The sequence below is a fragment of the Orycteropus afer genome, unplaced genomic scaffold, assembly GCF_000298275.1.
Source record: "Orycteropus afer afer isolate SDZICR_OR568_19922 unplaced genomic scaffold, OryAfe1.0 scaffold00368, whole genome shotgun sequence".
NCBI classification, from domain to species: Eukaryota; Metazoa; Chordata; class Mammalia; order Tubulidentata; family Orycteropodidae; genus Orycteropus; species Orycteropus afer.
Window position 1 is genome coordinate 3,361,610 of NW_006921955.1, and position 11,504 is coordinate 3,373,113.

Consider the following 11,504-nt stretch of genomic DNA (forward strand, 5'->3'; position numbering starts at 1 on the left):
AATTCCAATGACATGTAGGTTATTCCTTTTGATGGTATCCCACATGAACCTTAGGCTTTCTTCATTTTGTTTTGATCTTTTTTCTGATTGATCTCTTTCCAAAGAAGTATTCAGGTATTTGTTTTCAATCTCATTAATTCTGTCTTCCATTGATTCAATTCTACTCCTTTGCCCTTTCAATGTGTTATCCATTTCTGACAATTTAGTATTAATTTTCTGGATTTCTATCTGTAGATTTTGAATCATTTCTAATTTTTCATTTATTTAGTCATTTTGTTTTCATCTTTTCTTCTTAAATTCTTCTAGGGTTTTGTCTGTGTTTTCCTTGGTCTGTCTCTCAGTCCTTCGAAGATACCTACATATAATTCTTTTGAATTCCTTATCAGAGATTTCCAATGCTGTGTCTTCCTCAGGGATGTGTTTTGGGTCTGTAACCTTGTCCCTTGTTTCTCCTGCTTGATCTTGCTTCTTTGTGTGGACTGTGATGCTCTGTTGTCTCCAAGGCATTGTGAAATTTTTGTGTTTATATTTAATTGATGATTGTATGTTGGAGTGACTTGCCCACAATTTTCATTTTCTTTGTTTTGTTTGTATGTTATCTCCACAAGCAGGATACTATGCTGTACTCCTCTATTCACTAGTTGATGTCACTTGTATACTCACCACCTGTATCCTTTCCTGTTGTCAGCCTCTTTCATGTCCCTGCTGACCTTAGCAAACAGAACCTATTCTTAGGTCCCTGGAATCTGAATGAGAATGCTATCACTTTAAAATCTAAAATGGTTGCCACTTGTAAAGATTCAAAATGGCTGCACCCTCGGTCACTTTAAATATTCAAAATGGCTCCTGCTTGTAAACATTCAAAGTGGCTGCACCCTCAGTCACTTTAAATATCCAAAATGGCTGCCGCACGTAAACAATCAAAATGGCTGTGCCCTCTGGACAGCAGAGTGTCAACAGCGCAGTTGTCCCTGCAGCCCTTGCAGGGTTGATCTTTCGGTCAATTCTCAGGTCCCAACACCTCTTGGAAATATTCAGGCTGTTGGTCCCGTCAGGGTAGCTGACAGTCCACAGCTCCGACTGTCTCTGTACTCACTGTTTTCATTCAGGTTTTTCCACTAGTTGGTGCCCAATCCACTTCTGTATAGTTCCTTTCAAAGCTCAGGGCTCCAGGATTATATTCTGTATCTCTGTCAATTGGTTTTTCTTTTCTCTGTTGAACAGGGTCTGTGTCGCTTCTCTGCCTATTCTTCCATCTTCCCCTTGTAGTTTCTTGTAGTAGTGTTTTATAGTTTTCTTTGTATAGGTCTTTTGTGTCTCTGGTAAGATTTATTCCTAGATATTTTATGTTTTTGGTAACTATTGTAAATGGTATTGTTTTCCTTATTTCATTTTTAGAGGCTCCTTGGTGATGAGGAATCCAACTGGTTTTTGTATGTTGACCTTGTATCTTGTCACTTTGCTGAACCTCTCTATTAGTTCCACTAGTTTTTTAGCTGAGTCTCTTGGGTTTTCTATGTGTAGGATCATGTCATCCACAAACAGAGATAGCTTTACTTTCCCTTTTCCAATTTGGATGCCTTTTGTTTCTCTTTCTTGCTGTATTGCCCTGGCTAGGACTTCCAATACAATGTTAAATAGTGGTGATAGAAAGGGCATCCTTGTCTGGTTCCCATTCATAAGGGGAATGTTTTGAATCTTTCTCCATTAACAATAATGTTGGCTGTTGGCTTTGCATATATGTCCTTTATTATATTGAGGAATTGCCCTTCTATCTCTATTTGCTGAGAGTTCTGAACAGGAACAGGTGTTGAATTTTATCAAATGCCTTTTCTGTGTCAATTGATATGATTCATATGGTTCTTTTCTTTTGTTTATGTGGTGGATTACATTGATTGTTTTTCTGATATTGAACCATCCTTGCATACCAGGTATGAATCCAACTTGGCCAGGATGTATTCTTTTGATGTGTTGTTGGATTCTGTTGGCTAGAATTTTGTTGAAGTTTTTTGCGTCTATATTCATGAATCATATTGGTCTGTAGTTTTCCTTTTTAGTGCCATCTCTCCCTGGTTTTGGTATCAGTGTAATGCCTGCTTCATAAAATGAATTTGGGAGTATTCCATCTTTTTCTATGTTCTGGAATAGCTTGAGTAGTATAGGTGTCAACTCTTGCCTGAATGTTTGGTAAAATTCTCCAATGAAGCCATCAGGGCCAGTACTTTTCCTTCTGGGAAGTTTTTTATGACCTGTTTAATTTCTTCCTTTGTTATGGGTCTGTTAAAGTATTCTATCTCCAACTGGGATAGTTTAGGTAGGTCTTGTGTTTCTAGAAACTTGTCCATCTCTTCTAGGTTCTCAAATCTGTTGGAGTACAGTTCTTCATAATATTCTGTCAATATCTTTTTTATTTCAGTTGGTTTCATTGTAATGTTGCCCTTTTCGTTTATTATTCTTTTTATTTGCATCTTCTCTTTCTTTTCTTTTGTTAGATTTAGCAATGGTTTGTCAATTTTGTTAATCTTTTTGAAGAACCAGCTTCTTGTTCTGTTAATTTTCTCCATTGTTGTTTTGTTTTTTGTTTCATTTATTTCTGTTTTGATCTTTATCATTTCCTTACTTCTGGATACTGTAGGTTTCTTTTGTTGTGCTTTTTCTAATTGTTTAAATTGTTGAGTTGGACTGTAGATTTTGTTTCTTTCTTCTATTTTGATGTCTGTATTTATTGCTATAAATTGACCTCTGGGTACTGCTTTCTCTGTGTCCCATAGTTTTTGGTAAAATGTATCTCCATTTTTGTTTGTTTCTAGGAATTTTTTTTTTATTTCACACTTTATTTCTTCTATTATCCACTAGTTTTTGAGCAGTGTATTATTCAACTTCCATATGTTTGATGATTTTTCCTTGATCTTCCTATTATTAATTTCTAATTTTATAGCATGGTGGTCTGAGAAGATGCTTTGTAGTATTACAATGTTTTTGAATTTATGGAGGCTTGTTGTATGTCCTCATATATGATCTATTCTGGAGAATGATCCATGTGTACTAGAGAAGAATATGAATTATGCTTTCGTTGGGTAGAATCTTCTGTATATGTCTATGAGGTTGAGATCATTGATTGTGTTGTTGAGTTCTTCTGTATCTTTGTAAAGCTGTTTTCTAGTTGATCTGTCCCTCCTTGAAAATGATGTGTTAAAGTCTCCTGCTACTACTGTACAATTGTCTATTTTCCCTTTCAATTCTGTTAATATTTGTTTCACATATTGTGGAGCACTTTCATTGGTGCATAGATATGTATTATCGCAGAATCCTCATGGTCAGTTGACCCTTTCAGCATCATATAGGGTCCTTCTTTGTCCCTTATGCTGTTTTCACCTTGAAGTCTATTTTATCAGAAATTAACATTCCCATTCCTGCTTTTTTTTTTTTTGGTTATCAGTGGCTTGGTGCATTTTTTTCCCACCCCTTAACTTTTAATTTGTCTTTATCTTTGTCTCTTGTAGGCAGCATATCGATGGATCTTCTTTTCTTATCTGGTCTGCCACTCTCTTTCTCTTGACTGGTGCATTTAGTCCATTCACATTGAGTGTAATTAGTGATAGGTATACATTGATTGCTGTCATTCTGTTGTGTTTTTTGTCATGTTGTTGGAGATTTCCTTGGTCCAAATACTTTACTGTATTTCTGAATGAATTCTCTTATGAAGTGTTTCCTCTCTTTTCTTCTTTATTTTTGGTTTTGTGCTTACTAAGCCTATATGTTTTCCTTCTTTCTGGGTTTGCTTAGGTTTTTGTTGTTGTTGTTGTTGTTGTTTTTTGCAAATATTCTCTGTGGTTACCTTGGAGTGAATTCTTGTCTCTATAATTTTGGACAGACATTTCTATAAGGACATGTCCTGTCTTCCTCTCCATTTGGAAGTTTTATACCTGAAACTTTTATTCCCTCTATTTGTTTTGTTGCTGGTGTCATCTACAAATTGACTCCCCTGTTCCTTTGTGTACAGTGTCCTTTGGGGAGCTCTGGTAGCATAGTGCCTAAGGCACTTGACTGCTAAACAGAAGGCTGGTGGTTCAAACCCACCAGCCACTCCTCAGAAAGAAGGGTGAGAAATCTACTTCTTTAGTGATACCACCTCAGAAACCCAAGGAGGGGTTGCTGTGAGTTGGGGCCAACTCAACAGCACATAACAACAACAACAACAATAAAGTGTTTTATGAGCCTATCTTGAGCATCTGTTTCTGATTTGGTTTTAGTGTTGATGTCACATATCCTGATTTTAATTTGTTGTTCTCTGTTGTGGGTTCTGTATTGGAACGACTTCCTTAAGCATTTCTTGTTGGGTTGGTCTGATTATCACAAAATCCCTTAATTTCTGTTGTCTGAGAATGTCTTGATTTCACCCTCATATTTGATGGAACAGCTTGGCTGCATATAGGTTTGTTGGCTGGAAGTTCTTTTCCTTCAGTCTTATATAAGCCGTCCCATTGCCTTCTTGCCTGCATGGTTTCTGCTGAGTAATCAGAACTGATTCTAATTGTTTGTCCATTGTAGGTGACATTTCTTTTTCCCCAGTCTGCTCATAAGATTCTTTCTTTGTCTATAGTTTTGGAGTTTGATTATGTCTTGGTGATTTTCTCTTGTGATCTATCTTGTATGGGGTTCATTGAGCTTCTTGGACAAATATCTTTTTTTGCTCCATGATATGGGGGAAATTTTCTGTTAGCAAATCTTCCACAATTTTCTCAGTGGCTTTTTTTGTTTGTTTATTTGTTTGTTTTGCCTCTCCTTGTTCTGGTATTCCAGTGAGGCGTATGTTGTTTCTTTTCAGGTAATTTCTCTTAAATCTTTGTTCTGATTTTACTTCACACAGGCTGGTTTCAAGGGATTTATCTTCTAGTTAGGGAATACATTCTTCAGTCAGTTCTATCCTATTCATTTGTGCTTCCACTGTTTGTGTAATTCTGTAATATTAGTGTTCATCTTCTGGATTTCTAACTGCTGTTTTTTTTAATGAGTTCTTCTTGTGTATTAATCTTGTTATTTTGTTCTTGAATGGTTTTCCTGAATTCTTCCAGGGTACTGTCTCTGTTGTTCTTGGTTCTGTCTGTGGTTTCCTTGAGCTCTTGTAGAGTTCTATAAACTTATCTTCTGAATTCTTTCTTGGATAATTCTATTGCGTCTTCTTCCTCCATGTTTTTAGTGGGATTTTATTTCTGTTGTCCTCTGTTTTTTTTTTTATTTGCTGTTGCCTGTTGTTTCCTAGACATTTTGAAGTTGTTATCTTTAACTGTTATGTATTGATTTGTTTTCCTTTGATTTTATGTTTCAGTATATTTGTGAAGGTGGAGCTGGCCTATTTTATTTTTTTTGGTTCTGAATTCAGGTGTGCTGGGTTGTTCTGCAGTTTTCTTTGTGTTGATGGAATCACTGTAGGGAATGTGGATGCAAGTCTCTGTTGTGAAGGGGATTTAGAGTTGCAATGAGCAGGCACTGTGGCTTAATGTGGTTCTTTTATTGGGTGAGGCAGGGGAAAAGAGGAAAAAAGAGGAAGAAAAGAAAATGGAAAAAAAACAGGTGCCAGTAGTGAGTCCCTGCTTTCTTCATTTCCATAATTACTGATGGTTCTGGGGTTTTGTTTTGATTCTGCTTGGGATGGCTACCAAAGGTGATGTTTTGTTGTCACTCACAGACCCACAGTTCACAATTGGCGAAGACCCCAATGGTTAGGGGGCCACTACTTTCCCCTTTGTTTGTAAAGCTGCAAAAACCCCATACTCCGGTCTGCTGTGTGCTAAAAAACTGTTGTAGAAGAGCTGAATCCCAGCCTTGCACTGTGAGCTCATCCCATGGCCCACCTACCACAGCAAGTTTCCTCCCTTCCCCACTTCTCAACTCAGCAGCAACCTGAGCCACAGGGGTTTCTGCTCTGTTTCTCAGAAATGTTGTCTATGTACTCAGCTCAGTTCCCAAGGTTATCGTCAGAAGCTGCTATTGTGGGTAGTCAGAGTCCCCAAAGCCACCATTGGTCCTCTGGCATCCCTTTTTTCCTTTTTTTTTTTTTTTTTCCCACCACAGCTTTCTCCAGTATTGTTAAAAGAGTTTTCCCCTTCTCCATCTAGCCTCCTCTCCTGCCAGCTGGACAAGTTTGTTTATTTTTATTTTTCCCAGCTGTATACCCTGCTTTTTTTTTTCTCCTTCTCCACTAAATCCTGCCTTTTCTAACTTAATGAACTGTTGACAGCCCCAGAATCCCTGCTTCAAGCTGATGCACCTAGTTTTTCAGGCATTAAGATGCTAGAAGGAACAAACGTGTGGCCTACAAGTACTACTCCATCTTCCAATCCTCTGGCCTGATGGGATTTAGATTGGTATTATATTGAACTTGTTGTTCAGTTGGGTGATACATGACATATTAACAATATTACATGTTCCTGTAAACATGTTGTTGTTGTTGTTGTTGTTATGTGCCGTCGGGTCAAACCCGACTCATAGCGACCCCTCCTTGGGTTTCCGAGGCAGTATCACTACGGAAGTAGATTGCCCAACCTTCCTTCCGAGGAGTGGCTGGTGGGTTTGAACCGTCAGCCTTCTGGTTAGCAGTCAAGTGCCTTAGGCACTATGCTACCAGAGCTCCTATTGTAAAGATGTTATACATCTCTAATTAAATTTATCCCTAGGTGTTGATGTTTTCAAATGCTACTGTAAATTGTATTGCCTTTTCAAATTTTGCTTTCCAGTTGTACATTGTTCACATGGAAATAGGCTTGGTTTTTGTACCTTATATCTGCAGTCCTGCAAAATTTACTTGTTAGTTCCAGAAATCGATTTGTAAGTTCTTTAGGATTTTCTACATACACAATAATGTCATTTTTCCTCTTCAGTTTGTACATTTTGTTCCTTTTCTGGCCTTGCCTGGGATTTCCAATGCAGTGTTTATTAGAAATGGAGAGAAGCTGTGGGAGGTGCTCCCTATTTCACCATTGGCATAGTACTGGCTGTGTTGTTCTGTACATGCCCTTCAGTGATCAAAAAGGTTCCCTTCTGCGGCTAGTATTCTGCAAGCTTTTTCCATTGAGTGTTGAATTCTGTCAGATGCTTTACCTTTACCTTTAGAGAGCGTTGCTGTGCTTTCCCTCCTCGTTGTGTAAGTGTAGTGAATTTCACTGATTTCCAGTGTTAAGGAAGCCTTGCATTCCTGGGGCAAACCCCACTTGGCTATAATATATTTACCTTTGTTACATTGTTGGAGTTGATTTTCCAGTATTTTTTTTTTTTTCTTTAGGGTTTTCTTGATCTGTAGCTTCCTTTTTTCCTAATGTCCTTGTCAGTTTTGGGCACCAAGACTCTTCTGGTCTCATAAGCCATTGGTGCTCCTTCCCATCTCCTTGCACTGCTCCTCCTTCAAGGGGGTACCTTTTGGTTGTCACACAAGGAGAAGCTTCTCTGTGCTCAACCCTGCCACTCCAGGCTCCCTCAGCCTGCACTGAGACACTCATTCACTCCTGCCTAACTCCTATAGTACAGCCCTTCTCTTAGTGTCACCAAGTATTCAAACAGGAAGTCCATTATGCCAGCCCTCCTTGCACCTCAGGGCTCAAGCCTGGATGGCTCCTATGGCCAGTGGCCAGCTCCCATGCTTCTCAGCAAAGTAGGGCTGCTGCTTTGCCCTGTCTCACCTGCCATTTACAGTGTGAGCTAACAGAAGGTACTTATCCCACAGCAGATCCTGGGGCCCCCACTCCTTAAGCTGTAAGTCCTGTCTGGGATACAGGGGCCATTTGAGCAGCCAGCTGACTACAGACACATGTAACCCTCCTATTCTTGTTTCCCTGACTTGTAGGTGAGCACACCAAAACCAGGAGTGGGGAGGCCCTGCCTAAGCCCAGGGCCAGGCCCTCTGTCCACGACAGTCGTCCCTGGAGCTGCCCCGGCCATGCCCGTGCCCATGCCAGGTACTGCCCTCTCCAGGCTCCCAGCCCTGCCTCGTGTGGGGCCTCTGGGTCCATGCAGAGGCCTGCTTTCATCTCCTGTGTCTTGGGGGCACTGGCCAGCTCAAGTGGGCCAGCCAGAGGGTTGGGGCAGCCAGAATATTGCCCAGATGCCATGCCTGGGCACCCCAGGCTTGCCAGTGCTCCCAGCTTACTTGCAGCCACCCACAGTCAGCTCGCCCAGCCCCAAGCTGCGGATCACATAGCTTTCTGCCTTGCCACTTGCCAGATGGAGAACTCTGAACAGCACAGAGAAATGAGGTTACGATCTGGCTTCGGAGTACCCTGCCCTACCTGCCTGGGCACAGTGCCCACCCCACAGGGCTAATCCAGCACCTCACCGTGGCAGGAAGCACTGGGTATGCCAGCACAGGAGGGAGCAGTGTTTATGCATTATTTGCTTCCTTTCTGCTAGAGACGCTCTTCATTCTTAAGTTCCAGTGGTCTACACTTGCAATCCTCACAACGGTTTCCTATACTTGAATTGATTATCAGGACATTGTAATGACCCTGCAGAAGTGCAGTGCCTTGAATTTCAGCTTTTCCGTTCTCTAATGGAAAGAGAAGTTTGAAAAAAGTGTATGTTAGACAGGTGTATTTTATTTTACAATTGGCTTGTAAGTTTATATCTTTATTTCCTGTTTTAAGTTACAGAGATATGAATGGTATGCAAATTGGAAGCTAAGTCTCACCTTTAGTTTTCTGTTGTAAATGCTTTTTTTAAGAAAAAAAATTGAGTTGGTTATCTTGAATATTGAAGAGTTGCAAGCTCTGCTCAACACTCAGAAAAATGAGGTTTCTCTGGGTTTAGCCAATGACTTATAGAAGACAGATGGAAACAAATTCTTAACTGAAACATTCTGGGTGCTTTGTGTGAGATGCCTAATGACCATGAGTCTTTAAGGAGGGCATTTTTAGGAGTGACTGGTCACTCAGTAAGGCTACAAGGATCCTGCTAGAAAACGCTAAGTGAGCAAACATGCTCTTCATAACCTAAAGGCTGAGTGAGGAGCCACCCTGGGCTGAGCTTCAAGTGTTGTGAGTGTGGGTATGTGCTGGGCAGCTGCTGTCCCTGCCTCTGGGTCCTGCCAGCCCTTCTTCTGAGCTCTTCTTTCTGACTTTTCTTTCTTTTCAACAATTTTCTCTGAGGCCCATGAACCACTACCACCACCCTCACCACCTTACTTGCTCATAAGCAGTATTCCCTTGGTCTCTGGCCTACAGGCTGCCCTGTGGGCAATCCTCCACACTGACGTACTGAGGGCCAGACTGCCCTTCACATGGAGACTTCAATGGCACTCATCCCAGACAGGCATAAAAATAGCCCACGGTGAAGCCTGAAGGCCCAGCCACCTCCCCTGCAAAGATGTTTTTTACTCCTGCTGGAAGGCAGACCACCTCCTGATGTCAAGATATGAATTGTATAGTTCTACTGTATTTTGGAACATTACTAGAACTGGCTAAATTATTTTGGTTTAAATATATTATTCCATCAATTCAATTAGAATTGAATTTCTAGGTGATTATGCAGAATCTTCTGCCTAGGCACAATGCTGTCATAAGAGATTTCTGTTCTCTGTACCGTGCACCTCAGTCATTTGGTTCTGGAATCACATCTCTGTTTCATGAGTAAAAGGGACAGCTGCTCTCACCATTTCTCCTCCAGCTTGCACTGGATCTAAGGTTTGGAGTCTCTTGCCTGTTAGTCCTTTCCTTGTACATGGACAGTCAGTGGCATGAAATCCCCAGGAGACTGTATATATTAAGGAGAAAAATAAACACTTTTGCTTGGAAACAGTGTGGAAAAAAATCTTTTTCTTCCTCTGTCCACATAAGAGCCAGCTGGCTGGGCCTTTCAGGGAGGACAGGAACAGTGAGTAATGCTGTGTGCTCACCTTCTTTCTGGGGCCAGGCCAGCCACTCCAGCTTTGTGGCCACAGACATGCTGCCCCCACCACCACCTCCAGGGGCAAGGAGCTAAGGAGGGGGATGGGGTGAGGCCAAGTGATGACAGAGGAGCCCTGCTGACATGGCAGCCTGCCAGAGCCAGTTACACCCATCAGAGCCACCCAGGGCCTGCCTTTGCTGGTGGGAAGGACATAGTCTGATAGCACTCTGTGCCCATGCACTGAGCTCATGGGCCATGACTGGCTCAGGGAGGTCCAATCCTGCTGCCTCCAGCATGCATCACAGCCCTGAGCCTGACTTCAAGATACCTAGGAGCCTCTGAAAGTATATTACATTTGACTCTCTGCCTTAGAGGGAAGGAATTGAGCTCTGCCTTAAAGGGAAGGAGTTAGGATCCAGTTGAAAGACATCTATCATCCCTGGGCCCACGCTGCTATCTCCAAAGAAAACCCTGGTAGTAATTCTCATGACAGATTGTACAGAAGCAGGTGTGCTTCTCCTTTCAGAACCTTCTTCTGGACCAGGGTCAGTCTGAGCACTAGTAAAGGATCTATCCACAGGTCACATGAAAGGCTGGCTTTGCTGATAGGTACAGGTCATGGGGAAGATGCTGATGTTGAGAGGACTCTCCGTTGCAGCTCAGTGTGCATTACTGAGTATGCCATTGGTCCATGGTCCTCCAGGAGGCAGTCCCCCAGCTGGCTGCTGTCATGCCTCTTCATGCACAGTGAGGTCCTGAGAAGCCCTTACAGCCATGCTGGAACCGAGAGACCATGTTTCCTTCCTCTCTATGGCTTGGAAGCTGTGGATCCTCATTCCTCATTCCCTTGGAGACAGGCAGTGTAGGAGGTTGTGCACCTCTGTTCTCATTGAAGGGCCCTTCCCAGAGCCCCAGCACAGCTGTGATGGTGCACCAGGTACATGGTTCAGCATTGATCCTGGACAGAGAAAGACTGCTGGGGCTTCCCCACTCAATGTGCCAGTGCATGTCCCAGGACACTGCCTGTTGTGCAGGAACTAAGTATGGCTTCTGGAAAGCTTTCCATGCAGTTTGTTGAAGCAGAGATGACTAAGGTGGCAGAACCTGATAAACAGGGCTTTCTTTACACTGTGACTTAACTATTTGGACCCACAGGAGCCAGGCACTCTGAGGTGCAGTCACTTGTTATGGCTGCTGCACTTCCATGTGAGCAACCCCCATGGAGCATAGGCTGGCCTGGGCCCCCTCTGCCCTGGGAGCTGACTGGCCCCCTGGATACAGCACTACACCTGGATAGTACTGAGCTATGGTGGTTTTGTTTTCTAGATTCTGAGAGTGAGAAGCCAGACTGAGCCCAGGCAGGCTGACCTGACCCAGACGCCAGGCCCGTGTCATCTAGAGCGAAGAGGGAACGATGGGAAGTGACTGGGCCTCCAGGTGTGGCCCTTGCTCCTTGTTCAGCTCACACTGGTTTTGTAATCACTTTCTACACATTTTTTTATTATTATTATTATTCACAATTGGAGACACAAATGTAATGCAAGAATAAAAATATTTTGGGGGAAAAAAAGATTTTGTTTTTTAAAACCTTCTCCTTTCCAATGACCCTCAACAGGCAGATAGCTAGA

The 11,504-nt window shown here is 42.2% G+C and overlaps 1 protein-coding gene across 1 annotated transcript in view; it reads left to right on the top strand.

Annotated features, from left to right (window-relative positions):
• Positions 1 to 11,228, top strand: part of WNK2 (WNK lysine deficient protein kinase 2) — a 379,724-nt gene extending 368,496 nt beyond the window's left edge. Inside the window, exons 27-28 of the mRNA XM_007953023.1 lie at positions 7,841 to 7,952; positions 11,203 to 11,228. Coding sequence (XP_007951214.1) covers positions 7,841 to 7,952; positions 11,203 to 11,228 — 138 coding nt within the window. The remainder of the gene's footprint in view (positions 1 to 7,840; positions 7,953 to 11,202) is intronic.
• The last annotated feature ends 276 nt before the right edge of the window (positions 11,229 to 11,504 follow it).